The sequence below is a fragment of the Gadus chalcogrammus genome, chromosome 22 (genome assembly GCF_026213295.1).
Source record: "Gadus chalcogrammus isolate NIFS_2021 chromosome 22, NIFS_Gcha_1.0, whole genome shotgun sequence".
NCBI classification, from domain to species: domain Eukaryota; kingdom Metazoa; phylum Chordata; class Actinopteri; order Gadiformes; family Gadidae; genus Gadus; species Gadus chalcogrammus.
The window spans coordinates 17,976,074-17,994,372 of record NC_079433.1 but is presented as its reverse complement, the minus strand read 5'-3'; the positions used below and the strand labels follow the sequence as shown (position 1 = coordinate 17,994,372).

The following is an 18,299-nucleotide window of genomic DNA, read 5'->3' as shown; positions in this document are numbered from 1 at the left end:
AATAAAATACAATTCGGTAATTCAAATATTGATCCCGCTGAAGGGTGGGTGGGCTCTATGTGCGTTGGTGAACGACCTCTCCTTCACTCTGAACATGGCTGCTTCATCGAGCATTCAGATGCAGCAGAACCGTCGCTTTGGCAGAAAGCCTTCCAAGCATCATTTCAATTTGCCATGAAGAAGACTCAGGTTGGAGTGAGAGAGAGCTCTGGGGTCCTCTCTCCAAACCCTTCTCTGAAAGTTTATATCTACATATATATACGTATATGAGGAGGCCAAAGACTCACAGACCTCCCTCCTAACCCTCCTCTTAATTTATAAGATGAGGCAATAGACTCACTTACTTCTCATCCAAAGTTAAAAGTTTGAAGAAATGAAAGTCTTCAGATAATTGACCGCAAAAGGCCCCCCCCCACGCAGTGCGAGCGGTCTCTAAAGACGTGCAGGTGAAGGTCAGCCGGCTGGGGGGGCCGTGAGGGGGGACCACCCTAACCTTTAGAGACAGGCAAAATGGACTGGAAAGGAAAATGTGGAATTATGACATTTAAATGTCACACGGCACGCCGGCAGAGTGGTGTGGTAATATAATAGATATAATGAGCAATAATAAGTAGCAATAATAATAATAATAATGATACAAATAATTATACGATCGGTCTGTGTTGGATTAACATGTTCCTGTCATGTTTCCGTCATGCAGGTAAGGATAATGGACGGTATAAACAAGTGTGAATCGTGTGTGTGTGTGTGTTTGGTGTGTATGTGTGGACGCGTGGACGTGTGTGTGTGTAATCCTTAAATTGCCTCATTATAGATTGCACGCTAGGATAGGACTGTGTCTAGATGATTAGAAACAGGAATGGGCCAAATCGTCTAAACCTTTCAAGCATATGAGCAAATTTAAAGTTGATATTGGGTTGCAATAGCTTCAAAGGCTGGCATGCCATCAAAACATTATTTATTACATTAAAGACTTGGCGTTCTGATGCAACAACGAAAACTTGAATAACTTTAAACCGTCTGCATGAGACAGCTTGCGCGCCGTGACTTCAAAACATGTTTTTTTTTATGGTTTGTATCACTCCAACAAGCATTAAAACCCCCAGCAAAACAAACACAGCTCACCTGCTTTCTGCTGTGCCTGCCCGCCACTCTGTGTTTGTGTACACGTGGTCCGGTATGAGCTGTCAAACATGTCCAGGGATGGGCGGCCTCTAGCCCACGTTTATTTGTTCATTAGGAAGCTTCTAAAGCTTCTATAGCGCACCTTGATCTCTCTATCTCTCTCTCTCTCTCTCTCTCTCTCTCTCTCTCTCTCTCTCTCTCTCTCTCTCTCTCTCTCTCTCTCTCTCTCTCTCTCTCTCTCTCTCTCTCTCTCTCTCTCTCTCTCTCTCTCTCTCTCTCTCTCCGCTCACCCATCATATTATATTGAAAGGCCTCTGCTGCACATGGTTAACAATGTGGGGGGGGGGTAAATGACAAAACAACACAATTATGTGTTTCAGCAGCCATGACTCTTGACCCAATCACAGCCTTCATATCTTCATATCTATCTCAAACAGAGGATAAAGCCTAGCTCCTATCTGCCTATCTCAAACAGAGGCTAAAGCCTAGCCTAATCCCCTGTGTGTGAGAGAGAGAGAGAGAGAGAGAGAGAGAGAGAGAGAGAGAGAGGAGAGAGAGAGAGAGAGAGAGAGAGAGAGAGGAGAGAGAGAGAGAGAGAGAGAGAGAGAGAGATACAGAGCGTGAGAGAGAAACAGGGAGAGAGAGAGACAGAGAGCGAGAGAGAGAGACAGAGAGGGTGTGTGTCTGTGTGTCTGTGTGTGTGTGTGTGTGTGTGTGTGTGTGTGTGTGTGTGTGTGTGTGTGTGTGTGTGTGTGTGTGTGTGTGTGTGTGTGTGTGTGTGTGTGTGTGTGTGTGTGTGTGAGAGAGAAAGAGCGAGAGGAAGAGTGTGTGTATGTGTATGGGCCATGTGCATCAGCCTATTAGCTGTCAAAAGCCTTTTCCTCACATCTTACGAAAGCCCTGCGAACCCAACAAAGACACCACTTCGCTCATCATCAAACCAAACAACAATCTCATTACCGCCCCGCCGGCAAGCCGCACACTCACCGGACCATCGATCGGCTCAAATGCTGTTTGCCCTCCCCCAGGGTGAGGGGGAGAGGGGTGCTCCACTCGTATGAACATCACGTCAACTGCAGAGCGGTAATTGCCGTAATGGCTGAGGCACGATTAGCACGAGAACGAAAAACGAAAAGATAAGACGTTCCTCCACTTAAACACACCTGGAGGGCGTAAACGCCCCCCGGAAATGTTGTTATGTTGTTGTTGTCGATGTTATTCCGTCTCGCCTGTCTTCTCCTGTCCTGCTCATAAAACTGAAACAAAGGAGCTTTTTTACATTGCTCGGTAGAAATAGAAAAAAGGGAATGCAGTTAGTGGAAGAAGACACACTATAACATGTGATATAATAGGTTATGAAGTGTGCGCTCCACAGGCATCTGAGAACCTATAGAACATACGGTTATGCTTTGTACGTTTGGAGGCTGATTCGAGTTCTCTTGTCAGAAGTGTTGAATCTCCTCTAGCCACAGGGAGAGCAGATCTGTTTGCTGCTACACAGTCTGAACAAGAAATGCTGAGATCTTCAGAACGTCCCGGAACTCATGTTGACATGAAGCCTCCGACCTTCATCACAGGGCCCTCAGCGCAGTGCCAGACATTGCACTGAAGCCATACTTCCCTGCTGTAAAGAAATGATTGTTGTAATGTATTCTGTAACCCAAGGCACCTTACGCTACACACACATCATAAGCTCACCAACTTTAAGCAGGACAAAAATGAAAGAATTTAAAGTGTCATATTGTCCTATTTGTTGAAATTCTCTTTATTTGTTTTGGAGGCGTGGCTTTGTAGAGAGGGCTGAAGGGAGAGGTTCGATTTTTTCAGTTGGTTACCTTCAAATTGTGCCAAAGTCTTGCTGGTTTCTCCAAATTGCCTACCCATTCTTTAATATGAATGTCAATATTATACCAATTAAAAGCTCTAAGCCAACTAAAGACAGAATACCATCCCTCATTGCACTTCATATGCTGCGAGCTAGTTAAGGCCCAATCCCGTTTCTTTGCTCACTGTCTCAACCCTACATCTCAACCCTAACCCTCATTGCTCATGCTCATTGCTACCCCTCATTGCTACCCTAACCGATCCCCTACCAAATGGGACAACCCTGTGACGTCATCATGGCCTCCCCGTGCCCCCTAGTAGATAACCAGACCCCTGGTAATGTTACAAGAGACAGACTGGCTGGCATTGTCTCGGGCAACGAGCAAGACCCATTGTAAAGATGTTTAACCTGAAATGGTATTTATATTTTGTAATTGGCCCGGCCTGCCAGACTGGCCACACTCACACTGGCAGATTTGAGCACGGATAGGTGCTAAAACAGCCACGGCCACGGCCAGAAGGCCTAGTGTGAGTGCCCCCTTAGATAATAATCGGTTAAGAACAAGAACACTTTAGAAGAAACCCTTTATTTAAATAAGAAACACTGAACCACACATCTAAAAATACACACAAACACACACCTAAAAATACACACACACACACACACACACACACACACACACACACACACACACACACACACACACACACACACACACACACACACACACACACACACACACACACACTCTCTCTCAGCTTTTGAGAGAATGGTGGAGAATCACATCTTCTCCACCATTTCGCCAACTTTGCCTCGCTCTCCTCATGCCTCGCCTGCCCCCTGGCACTCTCCTCTTGGAAGAGGTGCCTGGGGTGGAGGAGCATGAGGGAGAGGTGGGGGGGCTGGTGGCAGTGGACTCAACGAAGTCCTGAAAGAAAACGAATAAGAAGGAATTAGGAATTATATGCCAGAACTGGTTGATATGGCCATATGTTATGTACAATATATAATAGCTATGTACACAATATAGTACTGCCAAAAAATACATTGATTAACCATGTAATATTACTAATATAATATAATATCTTAGTATAATAATACTTATATAATATATATAATACTTATAATAGAATATTACTAATATAATATATATATGAGTAGGTATATATTACTTATAGATTATTAATAATTAATAACTAATAATATTACTAATATTACTTTCTATATTAGCTAAGAGTTTATTGTTTACTGTTTACTGTTTTTTGTTTACTTTTTATAGTTAGTTAGTTAAGAGTTTATTGTTTATCTTATCTTATATTATAATTATTGTTTACTGTTTACTTTTTATTTTACTTTTTATAGTTATCTTAGAGTGTATTCCACCGGACGCGTATGCGCCGCGGTCCTAAACCTGAGCGCACGATCGGGAGGTGGAAGTTGCGCTTTAGATGCCTTCACAAGTCCAGCGGAGGGCTCCAGTTTTCGCCGGCCAAGTCATGCGCTGTGATATGTGTGACAGCTATGTTGCACAACATTGCAGCTAAGGTTGGGGTAGCTTTGGTTGAACCGGAGGACATTGAGGACGATGACGACGAGAATATAATTTATTCGGTGGTGCAGTAGGCTTGCAGCGTTCAGTTGTAGGCCTAATGAATGACGGTGCCATCTTGCGGCCGAAGATTATGTACGCACAATTTTGGCATATAAGTCGCTTCGAAATATAAGTCGCAGGGCAAGCCAAACTACAAAAAAAACGCGACTTATAGTCCGGAAAATACGGTAATATAATATAATATATTAGTATAGTAAAGCTTATTTTTAACCTGGAGTCACTAGAACATGGAAGATCTGGATATCATACGACATGATATCCAGCCCGGTCGTATGAGCCCGGTCTGCAGCCCCGTCTGCAGCCCCGTCTGCAGCCCCGTCTGCAGCCCGGTCGACGGCCGGGCTGCAGAGCCCGTGATCGGGCATGCATCCCGGCCGAGAACCGGGGTCGGGCGGCCTGCGCAAGTCGGCCGGGGACTTTCGCGATCTTCCGCGAAAATCGGCCACAGACTTCCGAGAGTCCGCGGCCGGGCTTCGAAGCCCGCGGCCGGGCTGCAGAGTATAATTAATAAAATAATTACTAGTTAATTACAGAGAAAATACTTACATTTGTGTTTTTCCAATCCTGTCGCATCTTTTCGTCCTCCATCTTGTCTAGGATATTTCTTGATTTTCCGTTTTCTCGCAAGGTATTGTGGGAGCAAGTCAGAACTGAAGCGCTTTGAGGGTGCCCATCGAAAATCTCAATTTTGAGGGGATGTTAGCCCTCCCCCCTACCCCTTAAGCTACATTTAAACAGTATTGGGACGTGACTCCACGGCGCATGAACGCGCAACAGCGAGGGCTAGGGTTGAGATTTTCTATGTAGCAAAGAAATGGGAAAGGGCCTAAGTCTCTGCTATGTGATCCACATAGCTGTTGACACCAACAGCTATGTGTTCTTGGGCTAAATCGGTGGGAAAAGCACAACAATTTATGAACTGGATTCTTCCTTTCATTCATGTTTACTCAACAACTTAAGCTAACCTTGCGATTGATCAGTTCAAGTCATCAATTAAGTAGCAATCTATAACATCATAGGTTTTACTTCAAATAATGTCAGTTAAGTCCCAAGCTATCACTAGGCATTTTAACACTGCCAGTCGTGGCTTGGCACGCCCCGCAATTTCACTGTCTAGCCTTTGTAAAACCGAAGGGGTATTATCCTCCTTCGTCAAGGAGCCGGCTTTCTTGGTTTGTTGGTGTAGGCGGTTCAGAGAGTTATTAGTGTACGGTTTAGAAGTTAGGACTAAGCACAGAGACCTCCTCAGAAAATGTGCATACTCCGAATGTTCTTTTTTAAATTATTTAAGCCAATCTCATAAAAGAATGTGAAGACTATATCTGAGTGTAGGCTACATACGTGATTAACTATTTACAAGTGCAAAAATGCCAACAAATACTTTAATTTGGTGACCACTTGTTTTTTATCCCGACAAAAGCCTGGGAAGGAAAGTTCCTCTGGCACTTTCCCGTAGATCGCACCATATTTCCCCGTCTTCGATAAATGCGACTCACATTCTCTCCCATGATGGTCAGCAGCTCGCGGATTTCACAGTTAACTACTCATGTTGATTTTGCTGCGTTGTCTCTGTTGTCTCTGAGACAACGCAACAACACCTCGACCCAAGCCTCGCCCCTGGAACCGTGAAGCCGTCTAATTGCATTTACATGAAAATGAAAGCGCCAATATATGAAGGGTCTGAGAGGGTATACTGGGTTGCGAAATCAAGCCGTCAGTGTAAACACGCAGACCATGCCGGGAAAAAGGCCGGCATAAGACGGGCATATTTGACAATGTAAAAAAAATTACGAGGTAACACATCAGTGATAGAGCCTATTTCCTATTATTGGCTCCTGAGCCACATGGGCGGCATATGCAAGCGCTCAAATCCAAGCAGTGAATGATGTTCTTTCCAGCAGTGGTTGTTCCGCCAGAGAAAGTGTAGCGGAGCTACCGAAACAGACGCGCTCTATAACTGACGTGCGTGTGTCGTGGAGTACAAAGAGAGTGAAACAGGTTTCCCTTGAAGGTATCAAGTTATTATTCATAAATGATTGCTCAAGTCATCAATCAAACATTATTTCTACACATTGTTATTTTTTTCCTTTTGCTATTTAATGCAGGGATAGAGGGAAACCTTAAGATCAGAGTCTGGTCTGCCTGGATGCACACGCACACATACACAAATATATTCCACATTTGCATTTGTTATAATCAGAATTGAATGTCTCAGACATACTGGTAGTTGATAGGATTGCACCTTTTCCTAAACAAAAAACATAGAGAAAATAGTTACATAATGTGGTGTAAATCTCCCTCTGTCTCTCTCTCTCTCGCTCTCTGTCTCTCTCTCTCCCTGTTTCTCTCTCACTCTCTGTATCTCTCTCTCTCTCTCTCTCTCTCTCTCTCTCTCTCTCTCTCTCTCTCTCTCTCTCTCTCTCTCTCTCTCTCTCTCTCTCTCTCTCTCTCTCTCTCTCTCTCTCTCAGCTGTAACAACTGGCTGTTTTTGTGCCTGTGTTAGTGTGTCTGTTAGTGAGTGTGAGCGTATGTGTGTGTGAGCGTATTTGTGTTTGTTTGTGTGTGTGTGTGTGTGTGTGTGTGTGTGTGTGTGTGTGTGTGTGTGTGTGTGTTTGTGTGTATGTGTGTAAGTGAGTGTGAGTGTCTGCGTTTGTGAGTGTGTGTATGTGTGTGTGTGTGTGTGTGTGTGTGTGTGTGTGTGTGTGTGTGTGTGTGTGTGTGTGTGTGTGTGTGTGTGTGTGTGTGTGTGTGTGTGTGTGTGTGTGTGTGTGTGTGTGTGTGTGTGTGTTTCTGTGTGAGCATATGTGTTTCTGTGTATCTGGATACAGCAGCCATCCCCTTAATGGCCTAGAAACAAATTAACCAATTGGTGGGAAGCGCTGTCATGTAAAAATTCTCCAATCTGCCTTTCTCTCTGGAAGCACCACATTCCACCAGCTTCAATTCGGGACGGAGCCTCACGAGAACATCCTGATCTTGCTCCCTGTTCCCAATCTGTTTCTCTCACATATCACATGTTTTTTTGTCTGGGAGATTAAACATGCTAGACCTTACTCCCCTGATTCCTGGAACGTCGGGATGAGTCTTTCGATCGTCTGTGTATCCAACATGCTCTGAGGCATGATGTATTCCGGATAACAATCCACACTGTTCCTTAAAAGCAATGGAGCGTCTTCCAAGTGCCGGTGTAGCCTCCCTCGTAACAGATCAGCAACTCAGAGGTTCAGCGAGTTATTAGTGTAAGGTTTAGTAGTTAATTCATATTTGAAAGTTGTAGAAGAAGTTAATATAATTTATATTTGAGTTAATTTACTAGAAATGTAATTACAATGTTTAGTCGGTTAATTATTTACATATTTATGTTACACATGTATTATATACATATTTACATGTTTACATATTTAACACAGTCAGGATATTCTGTTGCATCTCCCTCTCTGATTCCCTCACGTTTACCTCAGTCTAAGTTCTAGCTTCTGATTGGTTAGTTCAGTCACGTGAAGGGTCCGAACAAAGAAGTGGAGTTGTTGTGAGTTGTGAAGAAAAGTAAAGTACCGCTTGAGAAAGTCGTCTGTCTCCATCCTGCTGTTTATTCTCATAAAGAGTTATCCACCACCACATACCGAACCCTCACGTTACATTAGTAATTGAGCTAACAAGTGATGGCATCATTTGGCTGAGTGCCACGGTTGGAGCACAAAATGGCAGGAAATCTGATTAGGGCCAACGAATTGCCCGCCTCCACGTCATAGCAACTATACTCTAATGTTATGACCGACCATAACTTGAACCGAACCAAACGCAAACATGTTACATGATGTCAGGTGTACCATCAAGTAGGAGCTGGGCCAAGGCGGTTATAGTGTCATTGTGCTCCAATCGCTGCCTTAAGAGTCGACGTGCTGCCGTTTGCGATCCAGCGAGCTACAGATGTCTCCCTTGTCACTCAAGCGTATGCTGTGTGGCAAAAGCCTTGGGAGCTGGAAGTCATCCAGAAGTCCTTGGCAACGAGACGCAGACTCGACTCTGAAAGGAAATTCAACCCTGGTTTCGAAAGCCTCACGCACACACTTTGCTTCTCTGCGTCCCAACCTGTACCCGGGGAGGAGAGTATTAGAGATAGCTTTGTGGTATTAATTCACACCGTTTGTGGATTAGCACTGCTTTAGCGCACAAAACCAATAGGAGATTAGCCCTGGGTGGTGAGCCTTTTACTACGACCAATGGGGTTTTGGCCTTATGGACAACATTGAGTTCACTTCCAAGATCTTTTTTGGATGTGATGTCGATGTGGTGGAGTGTTTACGACTCCCCTGGGGTCGGAAGGAGAAGGGATGTAAAGGGAAGACTAAGGTGGATAACAGCGGGAGGGGGAACTCATCGATCCCATCATCCCATCATCAAACGCCAGTCACCATGAAGGCTTTTTAAGGTCTGCTCTTTAACCTTGCACACCAGGGCGCCTCTCTATCCAGAGTGAGCCCCCCTCTCTGTCCCGAGTGAGCCCCCCTCTCTGTCCCGAGTGAGCCCCCCTCTCTGTCCAGAGTGAGCCCCCCTCTCTGTCCAGAGTGAGCCCCCCTCTCTGTCCAGAGTGAGCCCCCCTCTCTGTCCCGAGTGAGCCCCCCTCTCTGTCCCGAGTGAGCCCCCCTCTCTGTCCAGAGTGAGCCCCCCTCTCTGTCCAGAGTGAGCCCCCCTCTCTGTCCAGAGTGAGCCCCCCTCTCTGTCCAGAGTGAGCCCCCCTCTCTGTCCAGTTAGCCTACTTAGTTGTGTCGTCGACGTCACCGTGGGGCCAAAGACCGGATCAAATAAACAAAATACCTGAAAGCTGTCCAGTGTGGAAACTTGTTTCGTCGTAGACATCTGTCCAAATGGACTCTCTGGTCATCATAACATTTTATAGCATTTTTATAGCCTTGGCGATAAAGAGAGTCCAAAGTTGTTATTTGTGCATTTGATGCCTCTAACAATACGCAGGTAATCAGGTGAGAATGTATTGTTAATCCCTGGGTACGGGCATTGGCCGCTAAAGTCATCATTTAATTAGTTTGATTACGAGCGTTGAAGCGGACTTCAGCCAGGGCTCAGGTAATTAGCTGGCCCCTCTGGCTCGTGGCAGCGAGGGGCTGACAGGTGATCCGGTGGGAGGAGGGGTGGGCGGCCGCAGCAAAGTGCTGCGCTCCTAATTAGTGCTGGCCTCGCGCCAGATGAACTACACTCTGGTCGCCACGCCGACCAGAGTGTTTAGCCCTGTTAGCGCCGGTGCTCGACACTCACAACGGACAAGAGCACTTTAATGAACAGCCTTTGGACGACTCGACACTGACAGGAGACAGGAGCAAAACAACCGCCCTCCTCCACGCGCCCGCACCATGGGGGGAGGGGAGGGGAGAGGGGGTTGGGGTGGGTGGTGGTAGAGGGTGGGGTATCGGAGGGGGGGCTGATCAAGGGAGTCCCATTGAGACACAGCAGAGGCATGTGCTGTATCCCTCCCCCCCGTCCCCTCACCACCCTTTTTTCCCTCTTGACTCCACGACGCCTCACTTGTGCGGAGAGCGAGTGGGAGGGCGAGGGGGGGGGGGTGGGGGTGGGGGAGGGGGAGGGGGGTTTCAGGGGGAGTTTTATCTGCTAATTGAAAATTAAAATGAGGAGATGCAGCGAGCGCACACTTTTTGTTGCCTCGGATTTATTCAGCCCTCTTTGAAGCTCCTCGCCTCTGCCAGGACGAGCCGCACACACGCGCTCCCAAACACACGCCGCACACACCCGAGGGATGCACGATAACTTATGGGATTGTAGGGGAGGGCGGTGAGTGTGTGTGCGGCCGGCATGTGTGTGTGCCTGGGCTGGATGAAGCCCCGAGGTGAGGTCCTAAAGAGGTCCTCAGAAGTGTCAGAGGCTCGGGCCGTGGGGTGCTGTCGACAGATCAGCAGATGGATCTAAACGAGGGAGTGATGAGAGAGCAGGGGACCTAATTGACTCAGATGAGTCTCCCATCCAACAGGGTATGTGTGGGGGTTTGTGAGAGAGGAATGTTCAAAGAGTACGACCGAGGTCACACCTTTTCCCATTTGGTTTGAATAACATGGAATATTTTGGCTGGTTGTTTTGCAAATAATTGGATTCCAGGTTAAGCTACTTTGCTGTTTACATAACAACACTGGGAAAATATATCGGAGCTCTCTTGGAAAATCTGTTTCCGTAGAAATTACAAGACGGAGTGTAGTGCGATTTAAGTGCTCTCTTTTTTTGGAACTGGGAAACTTGAGCATAATGACATGAAAGCGGCACGCTTTGCCCAAGTTGAACATCAGATGTTCACGATGACCGTATGCACAGAATATAGTATATATGATACGATATATACAGTATATGTATGAACAGTAATATTTTGTAGCATGAAACAGAAATTAGAATGTGACTGTAACGCTGAATATACGTCTGCTTTCCATAGCCTCCATCCCATCGACTGGTCTGGTGGAAGGTTTTATCAACAAGCTGACTGTACCCCAAAAACAGGATTACGTTTCATGGCTCATTTGCATAATCATATTTTTATATGACAATAATGAGCTTATTTTATATTTCTCCCTGGAAGTGGAGCACGTTTATAATGAATTGCAATTAGAAAAATGAACAACTGCAGGATTTTTGTAAACGGGGAAACTGAAGTCATGATTTGAGGACACACCCGTACAAATATAAATATTGATTATTCTTCCTGAGGCAGCTAGTAAAGTGTGTGTTCAGTCTCACGGGCACATGAGAGACTGCATACTCCACATGGAGGCTAAATAATATGCAGGGGAAGCTGACTTGTCTGCCAACGTCGCCATGATTTATAAACAACAAGCGTCGGTGTGCGCTGGAGGAGCCCACCTGCACTAGCTGAACTCCATGACATGTAAGCTGACTTTAATTCTACTTCCATTCTACTGGAGCTAATTAACGATTTACGACAAAGAGTTGTTCTTATGGGAAGCATGTTGAGTGGTTAAAACCTCAGCAGATCGTAAGCTTAAGCTTAAGGAAGCTTAAGTGTTCTTTGCATTTCATCTAGTTGTGTTGCTGCTTATGAAAATGATTTTCATTTCCTTTGCCATTTCTTTTCAAACATGTATGGAAATTACATTTAAAAAACAAAAATGTCAACGTTTACCACTTTTTTTTTCGGTCAAAATTCCACAGTGCATGAGCGACGAGAATCCCTTGTTCTCAGGACCAAGATGAAGCAGCCAATCATGGAAGATACTGGATGTTTAGCCTGCTTGGTCTCCTCACATACAGCGGGGACAGCTGCTTGGATCAAAACCTGAAATGACTTGGCTGGCCAGAAGTATTTAGAAGGTGCATGAATCAGAATTCACTATCAAATAGCTCTGGATAGAAGGACCTTCGACTCTGAATGACTAAAATGTAAATGTATCTATTTCTGGCCAAATGGATCTCTGGGTGACCTGGATATATGGGAGTCCACAGCTGTCAGTGGTTGAGGATCTTGAAGGATCAAACATCAGTGCCTCTGCAGTGAACATCACTGCTTGCCTTTTCCCGGCGCTCCTCGGCTGGTGGATGTACTTGCACAGGCCACTTTGATACAGAAGAACCGATACTCAGAGCAGAGTCCTCACGTAACCAATGTCCTTCTGGATTTAAACAGGGAGGAAATGGGGTGAAATGGCCTCTGCACTACCCTGATCGCATGGTGTTGAGAACCACTCTCCCCACCGGATTCTGAGCGCTTCCAGTGTATAATGTCATCTGAAGCGGACACAAAGGGGTAAAGGGAATCGAGCCACGTGTCTGTTGATACACACACCGTCACGCCGATGGTGGCTGTACCTGGTAGATCCACGACACTAAGATATCTCACACCTATCTCTCAGCCACCTTCAACACTCAAGTCACTACTCTTGATGGTGGGGGGAGAGAGAGAGAGAGAGAGAGAGAGAGAGAGAGGAGAGAGAGAGAGAGAGAGAGAGAGAGAGAGAGAGAGAGAGAGAGAGAGTGAGAAACTGATCTGGTGAGGTTTAACAAAAGGATTCTTAAACTATGTTGAGTTTTGTTTTTATATGCCAGTTGTATTCCATTTTTGTGTTGACATTGAATACATAGATATGCACATACATGTGCGTTTGTATTCTCCAGGGATCAATGGATGAGGGGGCTCATGCTATCTCATTGTGACCAGAAAGCAATGCACGATCTGCAGTGCACCAGAGAAACCCAGGAAGAATGCCCAGAATTTGATCTTCTTCCCTTTGGGCTTGCTGCTTTTCCTTTTGCCTCTTTCATCTTTTATTTTGGGTTCAAATACATTACAATGCTAATTATTTCATGCGTTTCAATGCACCCTACATAGTGTGTGTCTCTCGCTGGCTCCGGCATTATTTAGATCCTAAGGTTGCGCTGTGCCGTCGACTCCTCTTCCCTCTAGATTAGATGGGTCGGTAAGCCCTCTATTGATAAGAATTATTCCAGCAGTGGTCCAATCAACTTGCCTACATTTCTGTAAAGCCTAACTAGGATTCAATATATCATATATAGTGATGTGGTCCACTCACTGTAAAGAATGGTATCTGTTTCAACCTAACTGAGTTCACAGAGCAGCAAGCCCATTTCATTGCAATTCAAAGTCCAGTTTTTCTCTCAACTCTTGCTCAACAGCGCTTTAGGTTGTCTTGGTCCCATTTGTTATTTGGTTGATCCAATTGAAGTCGTTCGATACAACCGGTCTTTACAGCTTCCTTTCCAAATACCATAACACCATTTTTATCGACGTCTCAAGTGCTAGGCAACACATGAGCAATCCCTTCCGTCCACCCACATCAAATCAAATCAAAATCAAATCAAATCAAATTTATTGTAATTTTGTTGATTACGAGTAACAACAAAATGAGAAGGCGTTTCTTAGGGATCATGATCATGATCAAGTACATACATTCCCACACGTTCATTTCATACATACATCCCAATGATGAATAAAATAGATGTAGCTAGATAGCTAAAATAGCTAAAAGACCATAACATAATACTCGTATATGCACTGAATAAATAAATACATTTAAAATGCTCTAACAAATAGAAAAAGTGCAACTGATTAAAAATGATTTAAGGTGATGTGTGCCAGCCTAGTGAGTCCAGTGAGGAGATCCAGGACGCTGGTGTGTTGAGCACTCTGACAGCTTGATGCAGGACGCTGTCCAGCAGCCTGGTGGTGGAGCATCTTATGCTGCGATAGCGCTTCTTGGACGGTAGGAGCTGAAAGAAGCTGTTCAGAGGGTGAGAGGGCTCTCTCACTATTTTCTGGGCCCTATTCCCGCAGTGGCTCAGGAATATGTCCTGGACAGAGGGAAGTGAGGCGCCAATGACCCTTTCCGCTGATCTCACCGCTCTCTGCAGGGCCTTTTTGTCCAACGCACTGCAGCTGGAGAACCAGGTAGCGATGGCGTAAGTCAGCACACTCTCTCCACTGCCCCCCTGTAGAATGTGGTGAGGATGCTGGGAGGTAGTGAGGCCTGTTGGAGTTTCCTCAGGAAGTACAGTCTCTAGCCCAGTGGTGTTTTTGGACCAGGAAAGGTTGTCAGAGATCTATACTCCCAGGAAGTTGATGTGCTCCACCTTTTCCACTTCACAATTGCTGATGCAGAGGGGTGCGTGCTTTGGTTGTGATCTACGGAAGTCCACGATCACTTCCATGGTATTTTCCTCATTGAGCACCAGGTTGTTGTCTCTGCACCAGCTCTCGAACAGGTTGACCTCCTATCTGTAACTGGATTCCTCATTTTTGTAAATGAGACCCACAACTGTAGTGTCATCTGCGAACTTAACGATCATGTTGTTCATGTGCCTTGGCACACAGTCATGGGTCAGCAGCGTGTACAGCAGTGGACTGAGCACACATCCCTGGGGGGATCCTGTACTCAGTGTGATGGATTTGGAGATGTTTTTCCCAACACGAACTGACTGTGGTCGCTCCAACAGGAAACCCAGTATCCAGTGACAGAGGGTGGGGTTTAGGCCCAGGAGGAGAAGTTTCTCCATCAGTCTCTGCGGCATGATGGTGTTAAATGCAGAGCTGAAGTCAACATACAGGTTTCTAGCATAGGTGTCTCTCTGTTCTAGATGGGTGAGTACTGTATGCAGGGTGGTGGATATTGTATCCTCTGTGGAGCGGTTTGAGCGGTAGGCATACTGATGTGGATCCAGTGATGTAGGTAGGCTGGATGTGATGTGTGGTTTGATTAACCGTTCAAAACACTTCATCACTATTGGGGTCAATGCGACAGGACGGTAGTCATTCAGACAGGACACAGCAGACATGTTTTTGCAACTGGAACGATGATGGATGTTTTGAGGCATCTGGGTACTGTGGCTTGACAGAGAGAGATGTTGAAAATGTCTGTTAGGACATCTGTCAGCTCATCAGCACAGGCTTGGAGCGCACTCCCCGGGACGTTGTCCGGGCCGGCTGCTTTCCGAGGGCTGGTCTTGGCCAGGGTTCTCCTTGTGTCGGCTGGCCTGATGACCACAGGTGGCTGACTGGATGGAGGGGAGGGTCCAGTCCCCCCTCTTGCCGGCCCACCTGGTGCCTCAAACCTGGGCAAAAAAGTCGTTGAGTCTGTCTGGGAGAGGAACATCACTGTCCTCAATCCTCTGCCTGGTCTTGTACTGAGTGATTTGTTGACTCCCGTGCCACATTTGCGACTTTTCAGACTCATTTGAGACTGCTCCATCTGGCCACACCCTGATGTGTGACTGGGTTGCCCTGGCCCGTATCAGCCTGGGTTTGTAAGCTGGAAGCAGCAGCACAGATTTATTGTCTGAAAGGCCAAGATGGGGTTGAGGAATGGCCTTGTATGTCTCAGCAGTGTTGGAATAGACCAGATCAAGGATATTTTCTCCTCTTGTTTTAAAGTCCACATATTGCAACAACCACAAAGCTGTCCGGGTGTTTTGTCAACAGTGCGTTGATGACGTCATACAGGGGGCTGAGTACTTTGTTAGCTTTGGCGTTGGAACTAGGGGCTATGTAAACAGCTACTACATTCACACTGGTGAATTCCCTTGGCAGGTAGAATGGCCAACAGGTCACGATTGAAAATCCACCAGTTCAGAGCAGTGTTGAGCCACCGACGTAGCGTTTACACACCAGTCTTTGCAAATGCATAGTCCGCTCTGAAGAGTGTTGTTCCCTCTAGCTGAACAGCCTCGTCCGGAATGTTTTCATGTAACCAGGACTTGGTCAAAATGAAAAGACAGCAGTCTCTCCATACCTTGCGTGATCCTCTCAGCAGACGGAGCTCATCCAGTTTGTTTTCGAGAGATCGGATGTTGGAGAGTAGGATTGTCGGCACTGCTGGTCTGCTGGGGTTAGCTTTTAGCCTAGCTTTGTTGCCAGCCCTCTTTCCCCGCTTTTGTTTACGCCCACCCCGTCTCTGCTGCTTCCTCTTCCGGTAAATTGCGGGCACAGTGTCCGCTAGTATCCTGTGTTTGCGTAGTATGTCCAGATGCCAGCGAATGCCAGAGATGTTACTCACTTGCAGTGTCCTTATGTTTAATAGTGTTTCCCTGTCATAAACTACGTTCGTAGGACGTCTCATACTCAAACACTCGATCTCACAGATCTCAAGAGTGGCCGCTGCGACTGTGCGCGCCGCCATTCGTCCTTTGTAAACATTGCCAAAGTCAAACGCAACGGGTTTGAAAAATGAAAAACATACGATTGCATTCACTACTTTTATACAATATGCATATTTCTACCAGTTGCAGCTGGGATCAGTCATATATTAAGATGAGATGGCTAGGCAAGATTCGAGAGTTAAGTGATGAGGTGATTCTCTGAGATTTAGTCCATCTTTTGATTTCAGCCTTTGAAATGCCTTTTATAAAGAGCTTGCTTTACTGTCTTACTACAGACGTCCTTGACCTCAGTTAAGAATTACAATTATTAATATAAATCTAGAAAACTTGATTGACTTCATCAACATTACTCAAGGCACTTTAATCCCTGTGGCTCTGAACAGAGGGGTATAGGGTCCCAGCCCGCCATGAACACAAGGGTATAGGATCCGAGCCCGCCATGAACAGAGGGGTATAGGGTCCCAGCCCGCCATGAACAGAGGGGTATAGGGTCCCAGCCCGCCATGAACAGAGGGGTATAGGGTCCCAGCCCGCCATGAACAGAGGGGTATAGGGTCCCAGCCCGTCATGGACACAAGGGTATAGGATCCCAGCCCGCCATGAACAGAGGGGTATAGGGTCCCAGCCCGCCATGAACAGAGGGGTATAGGGTCTCAGCCCGCCATGAACAGAGGGGTATAGGGTCCCAGCTCGTCATTCCTAAAGATTGACTCATCAGAATCTATCATAACACGGTTTTCCTTTTTCATTCAACATTAACAGCGTGTGTTTGAACACTAGACCACGGGGCGGTTCACCGTTAGACCACGGGGCGGTTCACCGTTAGACCATGGGGCGGTTCACCGTTAGATCACGGGGCGGTTCACCGATAGACCATGAGGCGGTTCACCGTTAGACCACGGGGCGGTTCACCGTTAGACCCATGATGGCCGGTTCAACCGTCAGAGACTCACCCTCTCTTCTTCCTCCCGGAGGTCGGGCATGGTGCTGATGCACAGCGTGATGGCGGTTGATGGCCACGAACACCACCGACAGGCAGGCGAACACCTTCCCCGGGACGCCCGAGTGCGGGTTCTCCACCATGTCCCGCAGCCCGCCGCATGCAGTCCCCTCCCTGGCCCTCCTCGTCCTGGACGCCCCCCGGCCCGGCCGGCCCCACCACCACCCAACACCGCCGACCCCGCCCCGGCCCCGGCGCCGGGGCGTGGCCCCCGGCGGGGCCGGCTCCCCCTCGCCGGACGGGGACGCGGGCCGTCAGCTCGGCGGCGGCGGCCTCCTCCTCCTCCTCCAGCCGCCGCTGCATCTTGTACTCCTCCTGCCTGGAGGCGCAGCTTGCGCAGGGCAGCACCAGTCCAGGCTCTGCTCCTCCACGCCCCAGTAGAGCAGCTCCTCCTGAAAGGACAGGGCGACATCTCCCGCAGCAGCCGCAGCTTGCCGGCCGCCAGGAAGGTGACGATGGTTGCGGAAGGCCGACGGGCTGCGGTCGAAGAAGTACTCGTTGCCGCCGGACGTCGTAGTCGTCGCACACCGCCATGATCTCCGCCTCGCTGCTGCAAGCCGCGCAGGCGGCCGAGCCGCGTCAGGGGGAACTCGTCCAGCGTGGACCAGGGGATGCGGTACTTGATGCCGCCCACGTTGATGATGGCCGAGGGGGAGGCCGAGTCTTCGGGGTGGTCGTCGCGTGGGGGGGCGTGGCGCTGCTGGGGTTGCAGCAGCAGCAGCTGGGCCCGCTTGTAGTACAGGCCCTTCTTGGAGCTCACCTCCTGGGGGGTTCTCCGGGGGGTTGAAGTGGAAGCTGGTGAACTGGTGCTCCGTGCTGCCCGCCAGAAGGCCACCTCCTGGTACATCCCTGCTACGGGGGGGGGGGGCGGCGGTGGGTGGTGACAGTTGGGGCGGGTGGAGATGAGGGTTCACTGCTCGGGTGGGGAGGGCTTCACGCCGTGGGTGGGATGAGCGGGAACCCCGTCAGCCTTCCAGCGGTACTCTGTGGAACAGAATAGACAGTGGGATCAGAGCCAGAGCTTACACTGAGCTCGCCACAGCACTTGTGTTCCCACAGGATCCCGTGGGAATGGTACGGGCTGAGACGGAGGACGC

The 18,299-nt window shown here is 47.7% G+C and overlaps 1 protein-coding gene across 1 annotated transcript in view; it reads right to left on the bottom strand.

The window, feature by feature from the left end:
• The window catches only part of kcng2 (potassium voltage-gated channel, subfamily G, member 2), a 25,417-nt gene extending 7,368 nt beyond the window's left edge, over positions 1-18,049 (bottom strand). The window contains 11 exon segments of the mRNA XM_056582296.1: positions 17,156-17,212; positions 17,214-17,294; positions 17,296-17,523; positions 17,525-17,542; positions 17,544-17,611; positions 17,614-17,662; positions 17,664-17,699; positions 17,701-17,757; positions 17,759-17,971; positions 17,973-18,028; positions 18,031-18,049. Of these exon segments, the coding sequence (XP_056438271.1) occupies positions 17,156-17,212; positions 17,214-17,294; positions 17,296-17,523; positions 17,525-17,542; positions 17,544-17,611; positions 17,614-17,662; positions 17,664-17,699; positions 17,701-17,757; positions 17,759-17,971; positions 17,973-18,028; positions 18,031-18,049 (882 nt within the window).
• Positions 18,050-18,299: the final 250 nt, after the last annotated feature.